The sequence below is a fragment of the Aedes albopictus genome, chromosome 3, assembly GCF_035046485.1.
Source record: "Aedes albopictus strain Foshan chromosome 3, AalbF5, whole genome shotgun sequence".
NCBI classification, from domain to species: Eukaryota; Metazoa; Arthropoda; class Insecta; order Diptera; family Culicidae; genus Aedes; species Aedes albopictus.
In genome coordinates, this window is record NC_085138.1 from 201959008 (window position 1) to 201974303 (window position 15296).

At 38.4% G+C, this 15296-nt stretch overlaps 1 protein-coding gene across 4 annotated transcripts in view; it reads right to left on the reverse strand.

The window, feature by feature from the left end:
• LOC109406334 (allatostatin-A receptor) overlaps positions 1–15296 on the reverse strand; it is an 83852-nt gene that overhangs the window by 22842 nt on the left and 45714 nt on the right. For all 4 annotated transcript variants that reach the window (XM_062858541.1, XM_062858540.1, XM_062858543.1 and 1 more), the window contains exons 6-8: positions 14953–15071; positions 8122–8197; positions 7046–7201 (exon numbers count right to left, since the gene is read on the reverse strand). In XM_062858541.1, coding sequence (XP_062714525.1) covers positions 7046–7201; positions 8122–8197; positions 14953–15071 — 351 coding nt within the window. The remainder of the gene's footprint in view (positions 1–7045; positions 7202–8121; positions 8198–14952; positions 15072–15296) is intronic.

A 15296-nucleotide genomic window follows, 5' to 3' on the forward strand; every position in this document is an offset into this window, starting at 1 on the left:
AACAATAATGACAATGCACATTGGTCGGGCTCCATACAAAGGGGCGGCCAAAACTCTCAAAAAACGAAATTGATATTTTTAAACTTTATTTCACCTTATAACAAAGTTAATGTATTGTACTTTTATGATTCTTAATTAAAAGTACACTAGCTTTTGTATTTCAATGACATTTTCACTGCCAAAGTGGCCTAAGTCATAAAATTGAAAAATGAATTATTCGAAAAAAGTAAAATAATAATATTTTGAGAATGGAATATATGTTTTAAGTTATCCAACATATGAAAGCTTGTTATTGGACTGTTTGAATGCACGTATGGTGCAAAATTAATATGTCACAAAACTTTTCAAATTTTCGTATATTGTACCTTAGAAATTTTGGTAATTTTTAAGTTAAAAAACGGTTCGTGTCGTCACGTGTCGCCGCAATTTCGAATAGTACATCTTAAACATCATGCTTAGAGCTGCCTAAAAACGTTTAAATATTTTGCAGAAATTTGCAGTTTTTTAAATTAGAGCTATTTAAAAAAGACATGTTTTTTCATATATTTTACGTTATTTTTCCATTTTTTACTGATATAAAATTTATCTTTCCACATTTTTCACACGTTTTGAACAAACTTGATTGGGTTTGATAAAAAAATGATCATTTATTTAAATTCGAATTGATTTTCTAACAAAAAACGCAAAAAATATGGGGTTTACTGATTTTCACCGTTTTTGAAATTATTGAAATTACGTAATATTTGAATACCCCTTTTTAAACACTAAAAATACTATATAACATATCTAGGCAACCTATAACTTCGATTAAACACATAAAAAGAGTTTTGGCCGAACTTTATCTTTTTCCGACCATTGTGCAATGTTGCAACCTGCATTTGTTGGCTCAATCCACCCAATGCGACATAAGTTTGTCCCAACTTGAACAGAAAAGGACAAAGATCGTGCAACACCAATTTAGAGATTTTCGAGCGGTAACTTAGAGTCGGTAAACACTGCAACGCTACTGATGATATATCATCAAGAAGTTTCGATTTTGGGTTGGTAATAAATGATTATTTACGAGTTGAAAAGTACGCAACAAATTCAGCTTCCGTTTTGTCTGCAACAAAAATTTTAGAGATCATGTCATTATCTGTTACCAGCTGGGATAATGATTAATCGCCGCGTCTTCTTTGTTGCATGTTTTGTGCCTCTTTTGTCTGACAATTCTCTTCACTGCCTTCTGACTTCAGCTAGATTGAGGAGGTACGATCCGAGCGTCTGTTCACCAAGGAGATGCGGCTCAAACAACGTCTGTTCTGGCATCCAGCGGCTGAGTAAGAAATGTTGCATTGTAACCCGTGGTTACAATTTTGTTCTAAATTTGTGGACACCACTGTGTTTTGCAACATTTTAATTTGTTTGTTTTGTTTTTATAAATTTTTCTTTGAAATTAGTTAGTTAGAATGTAGGGACACAAAATCGTGTATATTGTACCGGTGAGGCATTCGACCCCCACGCTCCCCCACCACATGGCACACATCAGCAGCAACAAGCAGCAGAACAATTGCATACGGTGGATATGTGGTGTGTGGTGTTTTGTTTGGAGAAAAGAGAAAGTTACGAACCACGTAGTGCGACGGACGCGTTTTTAACCCGTTTTCTAACGCCCGGGAAAAGTAGTGGAAGTGCCGTTTTCGCGCCGTATCCCGCTGGAAGGTTGTTCCCAGCACCAAAGGAAGTATCCGTGAAGTGTTTTCCTACGGAAAAGTGCCGGCCCGTGGTTCGGGAACGCGATATTAGTGCTGTGAAGTGCAGTGCAAAAAGGGTTGGAACAACCACCTTTTTGGGAGGGCTAATCGTAAAGGAGCCTATCGCCTCCCGGTGGAAAGTCAAGAGTTCCCAAAACCCACCGTTCTCGCTACACGGGCTCAGCCAATAGAGCTTTGTCTCGCCCGTGTAGCTAAAAGCCAAGGAGAACGAAGACAGGTTTGTACAAAGGGGCGTACCACCTGTGATAGTTTACTGCGGTGACTATCGGGACTGTCTACGGCGAGTAGGCAGTTCGGTGTTTTACACCACCGTCGCTAGGGGGGATCCGACAAAGGAGCCCGCTCTTCCCCCTAGCTAAACGCCAAGGACGACTGTTTTACAGTCCAAAAGTGCCCAAGAGTAGAAGAAGAAAGAAGAAGAAGAAGGAGCTCCGCATAGACCGTGCGGGAGCGAACCAACGACGACCATCACCACCGCTGCTGTTCATCGAAGGGCCCCAACGAGTCGACCGAAGCCGAAGTGCTAAGGGGAAAACGGGGTAAAAGGTCAGATTACAATATAAGTATTTAAAATTGAAAAATTAATTATTTAAACATTTCATTTCATCCGAAATCCAGAATTTAGTGGAGGTACCCTGCTTTAGGCCGCCCTGCCGGGTAACAGCGGGTAAGGGCTGAAAGCCACTCCTTACAGCATCACGCGCAGCTAGATCCAGAAGAATAATTTAAGGCGAAACTGGAAGCATTTTCTCATTTTTTCGGTTTTTGATTTTTTATTAAATAACGAAGCAATATTTTCAAAATCGGATTTCGTGCACATGTAGAGTATGGATCAAGGTATCTACTGATTTTTTTTGAGTTGGAAAATTTATTTATTTATTTATTTTTACAGTCTTCGATTATGGAATCGTACAGACTAAAACTTAATTACTAATTCTGGTCTTAAACACATTTTTGGACAAATTAAAATCATACAAATGATACACTACATTAAAGGACTGACAGCACACATCGAGCGGGTTATGCTGGCCGTATAGCGTGCGATTTGTCCCGCGCCTGAAGAAAACAATACGCCGCGTTCTTCTCACTGGAGCATTGATGCGAAGTCTTGCTAGGAGCTCGGCACAGTCAATGTTGTTCTCTAGCAGGTCGAAAACAAAGAGTCTCTGTAGATACGTTCTCCTTGTTGCCAACGTCGGGAGGTTGATTAGTGCACATCGATTTTCGTATGGCGGAAGGTTCATCCTGTCTCTCCACGGTAGTCTTCGAAGTGCAAATCTGACAAACGCCTTCTGGACACGTTCAATCCGATTGATGTGTGTAGCATGATATGGACACCAAACAATTACGCTGTATTCCAAAATGCTGCGAATCAGGCTGACGTATATGGCTTTCAGGCAGTAAACATCGTTGAAATCCCGAGTGTTTCGCTTTACTAGACCGAGGATTGCGTATGCCTTGGCTACTACCAAGGATATGTGCTCCGTAAATCGCAGCTTAGTGTCCAGAGTAATACCAAGATCTTTGACGCTCGATACTCTTTCCAGCGCACAGTTCCGCAACGTGTACGAGAAGACTATAGGAGAGAAAAGTCGAGTAAAGGTGATAACGCTGCATTTTTGCACATTCACCTCCATCCCATTTCTGTGACACCAGTCCACCACTTGTTCGACGTCCGCTTGCAGTGCGCAGCAATCCAGTGCTGATGACACTACTCGAAAGATTTTGAGATCGTCCGCATACATACTTTTGAATGATTTCAGCTCACCACAAAGATCGTTCACGAAGAGTATGAAGAGCAGAGGACCGAGATGACTGCCTTGAGGCACACCGGACGTGATGTGAAAATATTCGGATTTAATAGCCCCCAATCTAACAGAAGCACGACGATTCTGCAGGTAAGAAGCAATCCAACCAGTCAACCAATCAGGAAATCCCATTCGTCTCAACTTCTCAACCGCTAGTAGGTGTGGTACTCGGTCGAACGCTTTCGAGAAATCAATATACACTGCATCGATCTGTTTACGTTTTTCTATGAGGTTTGTTAGCATGGTCACATACGTCATAAGATTTGTGGTCGTTGATCGTTTTTTGACGAAGCCATGCTGGTCCACGTCGATGATATTCTTTACCGCTGGGTAGACAAAATCCAACACCATGCTCTCGAAAACCTTCGGCAGGCAGTTTAGAATCGAAATCCCTCTATAGTTTCGGACGTCATGAACATTTCCGGATTTGTGGATGGGTGTTATCAACGCCTCTTTCCACCGTGACGGAAACGTGCTTTCCCGGAGTGAACGATTAAATAGCTGAGCGACCGGAGCAGCTAACGAAGAAGAACACTCTTTGATGAACAACGGAGGCAATCCGTCTGAACCAGGACCCTTGCAGCTGTCGATACCACGTAATTTAAAATGTTTTCCATTTTTGCAGAAACCATTTTTTTGTGAAATTTTGTTCAAAAATGGTTTTTGCAAAAAACGAAAAATATTTTCCACTACAAAAAAAAAAAAATCAGAAGATACCTTGATCCATACTCTACATGTGCACGAAAACCGATTTTGAAATTATTGCTTCGTTATTTAATAAAAAATCAAAAACCAAAAAGTGAGGAAATGCTTCCAGTTTCGCCTTAAACTTCCACTTTCAGTTTACCGGAAGTTTAAATCATTCTTAACTGAAACTAGAACATAAGCCAACCACGGTGTATATAGTAGAAGAATTTTGTTAGAAAAAAATCAGTATCCATAAGTCACTCACCAAATGAATGCTAAGGGTCTATACTTTCATTTGAGGCTAAGATGGAAATGTACTATCGGGGGTCATTTTCTTATACAAATTTTGGGTAAAAAGTACCCAAAACATAAGTATTCTTCGGAAATTTATTCTAGAAATCACGAAAAAAATAAAAATTGCTCTAGACCCCCGATAGAACATTTCGCTCTTAGCCTCAAATGAAAGAGGACACCCTTAGCTTTCATTTGATGGGTGACTTAGCGATACTGATATTTTTTCGATAATACTTTTTGCCACAGACACCGTGCAATTATTGATTCGGTTGGGTTTTTTTTCTATTTTACTTATAATTATGATGTTAGTTTTGGATTAATTTTCAATTGGCTTTTACAAAGCTGATTCTGTTTTAGTTTATGATTCAATTTCTGTAACAGTTTAACTTTTAGTTTCACTTTCTATATTTGTTTCTATTTGAGTGTTTTTCATTATGCTCCTATTTCGTTTCCTGTTTTAGTTTTCGTTTCAGTTTTGTTTGTGTTGTAGTTTCTGTTTCAGTTTCTGTTTTGTTTGTGCTGACTCACTGTTTGTTTCAATTTATGCTTTAATTACTGTTTTAATTACTATTTTAGTTTCTTTTTTAGTACATATCCTCGCTTTGCACCTATTTTATTTAAACGTAAATTTGTTGGCCTAGAGCCTAATCAGTTTTACTTTTCTGATGGATAATTAATCCAAAATGTAGCTGGATTTGGTATTTACAATTATTCTTCAGCATATTTTTTTTAAACTACAATCTCCTTGCTCGATTTTAATTGCTGAATTAATTGCATTATATAATACATGTACTTTAATCAGAAATTTGTCGCCAAATATTTTTATTATATGTTCAGATAGTTTATAACTATCTGGACTATCCATAGTTTATAACTATGGACTATATAATTTACATCTTCAGGGTTTTGTTATCAAGTTCGTGTGGGTTCCTGCTCATTCAAATATTTACGGTAATGAGCAAGCTGATGCTTTAGCCAAACTAGGTGTTCGTAATGGTGTTGAATATTGTCGACAAATTGCTTCATCTGAATATTTTACAGAGTTCAGAAACCATTCGTTAGTTAATTGACAATATTCATGGGATTCTAGTGATAAGGGACGTTGGTGTCATTCCATTTGGCCTATAGTTAACCAAAATTTATGGTTTAAAAATATGTTTGTTGGACGAAACTTCATGTGTACATTATCGAGACTTATGTCTGTAACAGTCATTTATATCGTATTGATGTCAAAGATTCTGATTTATGTGATTTTTGCTCAGCCTATAAGGACATTGATCATATAGTTTTCCATTGTAGTATTTAGGAAGTAAAAATCTTCGTTTGATGAAAATACTTTATAAATTTTTAAATGAAATTTCGTATATAGCATGATTCTCTTTTTTTAATTTCTCGTTTCAGAATTTAGCAAGATATCTCAGTGGTAGATGAAAATTGTGGTTCATTCAAGACTTTGGAGGATTTTCGGCCCATATTCAAGATTTGGCTCTGCTATGAACGAATGCCATTTGAGCCTTTATTTTAAGTTATATTACCTTTGTAAATGTTTTTCGAAAAGATTAAGAGGTTTTGTGCCTTTTTGAGAACGATTTCATTGAGAGAAAAAAAAATCACTCAAAGGGACTTTTCCCTCTTTCTGAATTTTGGTTAAAAATAAAAACTAACTAACTAATTAGTTTTTGTTACAAACTCTGTAAATATTTATGTTTGAATAGTTATTGGTTCTGTTTAAGTAGGTATCAGTTCCGTTACTAAGCTTATACGCTCCCATTTTCACTAAAAACGCATGAAAACAAAAAAAAAAACGGAATCAGTCGATCATTTGGTTTCGAATAGCATGAATTTGGGAATTTGAATCACTAAGGGTCACAGAGCCGCATTAGGTGTTTAAATTTCTCTTTCAGGTTTTGATCATCTTTCTGTTTTGCTTTTCAATATAGGTTCAGATGCAGTTTAGTTTTAATACAGGTTCCGATTTTGTTTATATTTTTATTTGCTTCATTGTAGTTTCAGCTTCTGTTCCAATTTTGTTTGGGTTTCTTTTTAGTATTTTTTTTCAGTTTCAAATTTAGTTTCCGATTCAATTTTATGTCTGCTTCCGTATTGTTTCTGTTTAGTTCTGTTTATCATTCAGTTTCTGTTAGTTTCAGTTTCTGTTGCTCCAGCAACTTCGGTTTTGTTTATATTTCGGTTTTAGTTTCACTGACTGTTAAAAGATTTTCGTTACAGGTTCAGACCCATTTTTTTCTTATCATTTTTGATTCAATTTAAGATTTTAATTTAATTTGAATCAAAGTTTTTTTTTAATGAATGCTCTTATTCCAATTTTAGCACAAGTTTCAATTTCAGCTTCAATAAAACTTAAATCTCCGATTCCATCATACGCATCAAATGATGTTCCATTGACTTCCACTGGATTTCCCACTGTGCCGCAGTAGTACTCGTTGCTGGTCGAATGGACCGGAATGTCCACTTAGGTACAAAATGGTACCACATACTCACCTTGCGGAATGCCTTCCGAAAATTGTCCGACAGAAATGCGTACAGCACCGGATTAATGCAGGAGTTCGTGTACGCCAGTACGTGTGCCACAATTTGTATGATGATGCTGGCGTGTGTGACTTCGTACACGTCGAAGGACTTCAGCACCAATATGATCTGCGGATGGCGGGGATGGAGAGATGGAATCAAATTAGTAAGCATCCTCATGGTGGGAGTTTTTTTTTTCCTGCAAACGCAAAGGTATAGAGGGCGAGCTTCGTATAAAAAAAATCTTGTCTGGATTATCCATTTCCACCGTAGCATGAGGTGGAAGCAAAATTAGCATAATTTGTTGAATTGCCGTTTCATAAAAACTTCACATTTCCAACTCCGGCTAATTCAAAACAGAAACCAATCTGCCGGTGTTTGTTTTGAGACTGTTTAAATTAGATAAAATGATTAATTTGCTTCCCGCGTTGCGGATGAACGATTTATGCATATTGCTGGATTTTCTGGAAAGTCGTCTTTCCATCCAAAAGTGAAGATTTAGATTTTCATGTTTGAATACCCTCGGGCTTCTCAATTTTCTCTAAAAGATGGTTGATATTGTGGTTGCACTCAAACATCATTAGAGCGAAGACGGCCAAGGAAATGGCAAGAACGTGTATGTGCTCCATGCTTCTTGCTTATTCATAAGGGTATAGTGCATCAAGTTTTTGTGTACGTGCAGTACATGTATCTTGTGTTAGGCAAACTTTCAATGAAACTTTTCAGAGAGCCATATGGGTCCTCACATCATAGCCGGATGTTCTTAGGAAAACTAACAATGTGTAAAGTTAAAGTGCATAAGAAAGTTCCCATATGAGTGCACTGTGCAGCCGTCCTACGATTGCAATGTATTGTTCACATTTTACTTATAATGTTTGACCCATTATTAATGGAGAGTACATAATACATTCTATATTGAACCCCAATGATTTCTAAAATAATTAATGCTACACCGCATGGAAACTGATCATTTGTTTTCCATGTCAATAATTTGTCCCGCTTGCAGTTTGTTTAATGAAATCTATTGAAATTTTCGTTAGAATCCTTACCTGAATAGGACACCAACAAATTGCAAACGCCAGCACAACCACTACCACCATTCGGGTGACGCGCTTTTTGCCTCTCCTGCAAGTTAAATATAATTAGCATATATGTGGTTAATGATGGAATTGTTAATTGAATGTTCTAGAAATAGGGAAACGGCACACGCAGAAAAATGGCGCTTGTTTAAAACAATAAAACGCATGATTGATTTTCAAACTGAGAATTTACTTATTTCAAAGTTATATTTTATTGTTTTCATTTAGAGTTTATCGATAAAAACAACCGATTACCATCATTTCATGTTATGTCAAAAATTTCGTTTGTTTCAACAAAATAAAAACCATAAACATAGTCCGAAAGCACCCACACATCTATAAAATGCTTACCCCAACATCGCCACAACGAAGAAGGTGCAGCAAATCCATCACGCCAACTTCCAAACGTAGCTTTGGCCGTGATGGATAACGCGCAGGTACTCACGACAGCATCCACAAAAAGTTGATCAGTTTCGCCTTTTTTGTCTTTTTTTGGTCGTTCTCCTCCCCATCCGCTCCCCGACGGTCTAAAAATAGATTTCCGAGCTGCCGCAGTTGCTGCCGTCACCAACACAATCACATTCCGGGTTTGTTAGTGGCAAACGTGCAGTCGTTTGAATCAACCATTATTTCATGTTGAAAATACCATATCTCTGTTTGTTTTAACAAACTGCCAAAAATTTCGACAAATGAAAATATTTGTATTATCAAACAATAGAACAGTTCAGTTTAAACTAGAAATCAGTTTGTCGCTATAGTAAATTGAAAAATCGGTTGATTTGAACTAGAATTTAATTGTGTTTACAATTTATTTTTCTGCGTAAAAAATGGAAAAACTCCAACTCCTGTATACTTTTTGAGTTCTATTTTGGTCCCATATCAACTATGCAAAAATTCAGATCGATCGAAAAAACTATATTTTAGCGCCCGCCTTTCTTAGTTTTTCATACGATTTACTATGGGGATAATTTACATCTTCAAAGAAAAATCGCTTGATACCTAAAAATAAGTCGTTGAATGATTTCTGTAGATAACTTCACGAGGAATCAGACTTCCAAATTTTCCCCATAGTAAATCGTATGAAAACTTAAAGCGGCTGGCGCTGAAATATAGTTTTTTTTTTCGATCGAGCTGAAATTTTGCACAGTTGATATGGGGCCAAAATGGAACTCAAAAAGTGTACAGGAGTAAAATTTCTTTTTATGTCCCACGCTACTCACACATCTTTAAAATGCTTATCCCAACATCGTCACAACGAAGAAGGTGTAACAAATCCATCTCGCCAATTTTCAAGTTCAGCTTTGGCCGTGATGGATAACGCGCAGGTACTCACAACAGCACCAACAAAAAGTTGATCGGTTTCGCCTTTTTTGTCTTTTTTAGTCGTCCTTTTTCCCATCCGCTTGCCAACGACCTGAAAATAGATTTCCGAGCTGCCGCAGCTGCTGCCGTCACCAACACAATCACATTCCGTCTTTGTTAGTGGCAAAAGTGCATTCGTTTAAAACAAGCCAAATCTCTGTTTGTTTTAACAAACTGTCAAAAATTTCGACAAATGAAAATATTTGTATTATCAAACAACGGAGCAGTTCAGTTTGAACTTAAAATCAGTTTGTCGCTATAATAAACTGAAAAATCGGTTGATTTGAACTAGAATTTAATTGTGTTTACAATTAATTTCTCTGCGTGTGGAAGTTCTATCTATGCCCAAGGAAGTCAAGAAAATTTCCTTTACGAAAAGTTCCTGAACCAGCCCTGAATCCAACTCGTCACCCTTAGCATGGCCCTACTGAATACCCACGCCTTTACAGCTGTGGCCCTAAATTAACAGGGATGAGTAATTCAAGAGTCTACATGTTTACAGGGGATGACCCTCTGTAATGTATAATCTCTTTGTGTTATTACGGAAAATGTATTAAGTTTTCCAAAGATTGTTTTGGTTGAAATGCGAAGACGACGACTACATCTTGCTCTAGAAAACAAAGAACAATGATTTTGTTTGTTTTGATCAAGTTATTAGCGAAAGTGAGAGTCCACGAAGAGAAATCGATCAAGTCAGTTAGGCCCTTAAGAAAAATCATTGTCGTATTCTCTATTAAGATACTAATACACAGGGTCAAATATTTGATCAAAAACAAATCAATGCTCATCTGGTTTGACTCCATCAGATTGTCATGGATGTTAGTATTTCTAGATTGAGTTTAAATAAGGGCGAAAGTAACATGAGAGAGTTCTCTTCATCGACTCTCTCTTCTTCAAATTAAAGTGACAAGATGCAAACATTGTTGAACTTTTTGGTCATAAATCGCTAGGTTGCGATGCAATCTAGCGTTTAAGTGTAAAAAAGTTCGATTGAATTTGCATCTTGTCACTTTAATTTGCAGAAGAGAGAGTCGATTAAGAGAACTCTCTCATGTTACTTTCGCCCTTATTTAAACTCAATCTAGATTTTAGTTCATTCCTGGTGGAATATAGACGAGTGCACCGATGAACTGAATTCATCGCGGTCCGAGAATTTTGACACTACAGCGGGGTCGTTCCCAATCAGAATTGTTCAATTCTGAATGGAAATCTCTCACTTCTGATTGGAAGCGACCCCGCTGTAGTGTCAAAATTCTCGGACCGCGATGAATTCAGTTTATCGGTGCACTCGTCTAGTTATATGACCTAAAGTGTCTCGAGTATAAAAAAGTGGCGAATCCTTGTCGTTTTGACAGGTCTCCTGTTCGATTGGAACTATGGGGATGACACTAAATCGCCTGTTCCAATTTTGACGTTTCTCCTCTTTGTTTTATCCAGGCTCGTTAATATGACCCTGTGTACTTCCAAAGTAACAATGACAGCTGAATATCAGCTTATTTACATTGTGTACAGCAATGATTTAGGTTAAGTTGCAACCTTAGTAAAAATAGTTTATTCGATTCGTATGAAAATGAACTTGTGAATGCTTTGATGTAATTGACAGAATTTCTCATTATCACAATTCAGATGAAGTGGAATGGAAATTAAATGTGGAAAACTTGTCAATCAAATATCGCACATGTAGGGGATCCATTTTTTTTTTCAATTTCAGATAGATGATTTTATTTTATCTTCATCTGAAACAGGGGATTGAACAAGAAAACAGTTACAGCTAGAAAAACATTGAATGCAACTGCCATTATTCCATTCTTTCTTTTTTTGGTTCATTCTCTCTCTTTGATCTTCATCACAATACACAATACATGTAATCAATCCATGATTATCACATGCCGTACATTATTCCAAGAACCGAAATTGATTCACTTATGTATATCAAGGGCAAACCAATTAATGTTATTATCGGTGAAATCGAAACGCTTCCGGTAGAGTAGATATCATCATTAACATCACACACCACTGGGACATCACCACGCCAAGTCGCATAGTGGCTTTATACATATTCGGTTGAATCCTGAAACCAGGGCCGTCCTTTAGAAGGCAATATGGATGGCTGTTGGACCACACATAACACACGAATAGAACAGTCAAATTAAAATATCTAGCAGAATCAGGCGAACTTACAGCGCAGAAGCTAGCGATTTCCAGTGAAATCCCAGCAGATTCCTAGTCGAATCTCAGCGGATTCGTGGTCGAATCCCTGCAGATTCCAGCAGTGAGTTCCAGCGGCTTCCCATCGGCCCATCGGGTAGTTTTCAAAATTTCTTTCTGTTTAGAATTTTAATTGGATTCCGCTAAGAGACCGCTTAAAATTTGCTGGATACCAGCAGATTCCTGGAAGATTTCCTAGGAAGTCCAGTCGGTTCAGAGTGGAAGATTTCCTAGGAAGTCCAGTCGAAAGTCTCACACATCAACGCATGGGAGTCGATGTACATTGCTACTACGGAGCAGCCGTTGATGAATGAAGACAAAGCTTAGATAAGTTTATATCCTTTTTCGTTTGTGTAGGAACAAAAAGGGTTATGTCCTGTTCCGCGTCGTATCGTGTGATTGCGATATAGTTCTTACGTTGCACTAATCTCAAAAATATGAGTGAACTTCAGAAAGGGGCTGTCCATAAACCACGTGGTCATTTTTTTTTTTTTGACTTCTCGACCTCGCCGCTTTTGCCGTTTTTTTCGCCCCCATTGACCCGATTCCGATTCATTTAAAAAATGTAACCATAACTGGTAGGGTAGCGAACCATTTGGGCAGCGGCCGGTATTTTGGGCACTCTTCGCTATAACTCAGTCAATCCCAAACCAATTGACCTGAAATTTTGTACACGGTTAGATACTATACGTATCTCATCGCGTTCCAAAAATTCTCTAAATTTGTTCAGAATTTACTGAGTTATAGCAGAAAAGTGCCCAAAATAAGACCCCTGCCGAGATGGTTCCACTTCCCTACAGGGTTCCTATCATTGGCACACGCTGTAATAAACACTCAAAGTAGTTTTGGCTCCGTTTCTATGTTTTTACTGTAAAGTATGGGAAGCTATGCTATCGTTTGGTTGTAGGTCATTTCCCAGAATCCCATTCCCCATAATGCCGTTCCCCAGAATGCCATTCCCCAGAATCCCATTCCCCAGAATGGGACATTTCCCAGAAAGCCTTTCCCCAGAATGACCCATTCCCCAGAAAGCCATTCCCCAGAATAGGACATTCCCCAGAATCGGTTCTATTTTCATTTTCAAATTGGTTTCGGGATAAAATTTGAGTAACCCTGATACGGGAGGTTGATCAGCACTATGCTTGTAGTTGCACTAGTGATTGTTCACATATACCATTACTTAGGGGCTGTCCATAAACCACGTGGTCATTTTTTTGGGACTTCGAAATGGCGTCGAGTAAACCCAATACAACTTTTTTTTGTAAATGTCTTTCTAATGCTGACAAAGTTATTCTAATGTATCAGATTTATATGGCATGTATAAGTCCCATATAGCCGAGGCGGTAAACGCACGGGTATTCAGCATGACCATGCTGAGGGTGACGGGTTCGATTCCCGGTCGTTCCAGGATCTTTTCGTAAAGGAAATTTCCTTGACTTCCTTGGGCATAGAGTATCTTCGTGCCTGCCCAAAGTGCTTGAACACTAATGAAACATGCGAAGGGCGATGAATATTGCTTCGCTATGTACATGTGAACTGCGAGTGAACAGGTTTGCCATTGCTTGAGCTTTGTTCGTCATCAACAAAGCGTCGTCGTCGCTCGTTACGACTGGAAAAAAAAACTTCATCGCCCGAAGACATGATTGCTTCAATGCATCATGCGTGCTCTTCGCGAAGATCAGAAAACCATTCACACGAGCAGCTTCGTGAACGGCACCCGTTGCACGGCATTCTAGCTAACATGGTACCCTGGTACCTGCTAAATGAAAATGGTCATATTTTTGCCATTTTATCGCCGATTGGGCTAATTCGATTCAAAAAATCACCTTCTACTGAGAGGGGGAGCCGGAGCGGTCACCGAGGATTGCGGAAAATCCGGATTTCGGCGTAGAATTTTAATGCCTGATGCCAGGTATTTCCCAACCAGATTAGCCGCAACGCAACTGTCAAAATGCACTCGCAACGAAGAAGACGATGGAAGGAGTGAGCACCATGAACGAATGGAAGTCGCATGTGGTCTGCACAAATGATCAACTTACTTCCTCGTTCACTGCTCCCATTGACTTGCTAGAGTGTTCTTCGCGAAGCATAAATAAAAAACGAATGCTTGTGAATAATGGATCGCGAAGATGCAAAAATGAATGCTCGCGAGGAAGATCCAACGCAACATGGTTTCCGTTTCATCCTTCTAAGAAATTTTGAAGGGAACACACAAGGATAAAATCCAGCGTCTGGCATCCGAAAACCTTCACTAAGGCATTTGACAACTTGATTTACACAAAAGTAATCACATTAATATTATTTGAAGTAGAATTATTTTTCAGTTTATGGAATGTTTGTCCTAATGAGCCACCATCTTTTTTTTCATTTTTCATAACACTGGTATTTGCATATTCAACTTCATGCAAAAATATGGAACTCTACAACTTAACGTACTGCTGAAACAGTCATTCTGAGGTGTGTCCAATAGAATGGCTGACTTTTTTCATCTGAAATTTGCCTTCTTCAATTAACAGGCTGTTCTTTTGGGATTTTTTGGAATTGAGATTTTCTTTTTATTGGGTTTTATTTAAAGTTGAATGATAAAATGTCTGACATTAGTTACCATTCTTACAGAAATACAACCTTCTTCAAGTAAGGTTGCCGCATTTTTGTTTTTAACTCAATATTCATTTGAGATACACTGACGAAGGCATCATTATATGAAAACCATGTCCATTTGAAAGTTATCTCATTCAACGATTTTAAATTTCCCTGAACGGAAGGGTGATTTGAACCACGTTGAAGCCTTTTGATCTTCCGCTGGAGTTCGGTCAAATCACCTAGAGCTCTAAAAACTAACAATTCACCTGAATTCCCATGGAACTACTGATTCTCATATTTTTCTGGGGAATGTCCCATTCTGGGGAATAATTTTCTGGGAAATGTCCCATTCTGGGGAATGGATTTCTGGGGATTGGGTCATTCTGGGGAATGTCGTTCTGGGGAATGGGTTTCTGGGGAATGACATACAATCCTATCGTTAAACATTTTGATAACATTCGTTTGTCTTCTCTTTATTTTTGCACAAATATTTTCCCTCAGGTAGTGCCATAATTGGTACAGGCACCCTATCTAGAAATCATACTGTGCACTATGTTTAGAATATAAATATGAAATAGGTGTGATAGGCATTAGAAAGGGATAGGACACGATGGAAGCAATCAATTTCCGCCGACAATATCAACCTACCTTGATTCAGCGGATACCCGGCCGCCCGGTGCACCTTTCCATAACCGGGCGAGCATCCCGACGTACAGCATCGATATCAGCGTCAGTGGGACGACGTACGACGATAGGAAAAACGATACCTAAGAAATTGAATATGTTGAACCGAAAAAAAATACGGGAAGAGAAAGAAAATATCAGACAAATTTTCCTAACGACCGGCAGCGAACGCCTCCCACCGCAATAACGAGTTTGTTTAGGAATTGCCGATCCATGCTTCTGGGGGTTGAATTATTGGGGTATCGGTTTCTATCAGAATAACATTATACATCAAGGTTTGCTCGTCAGTCACTGCTGGGCTAGTGCTG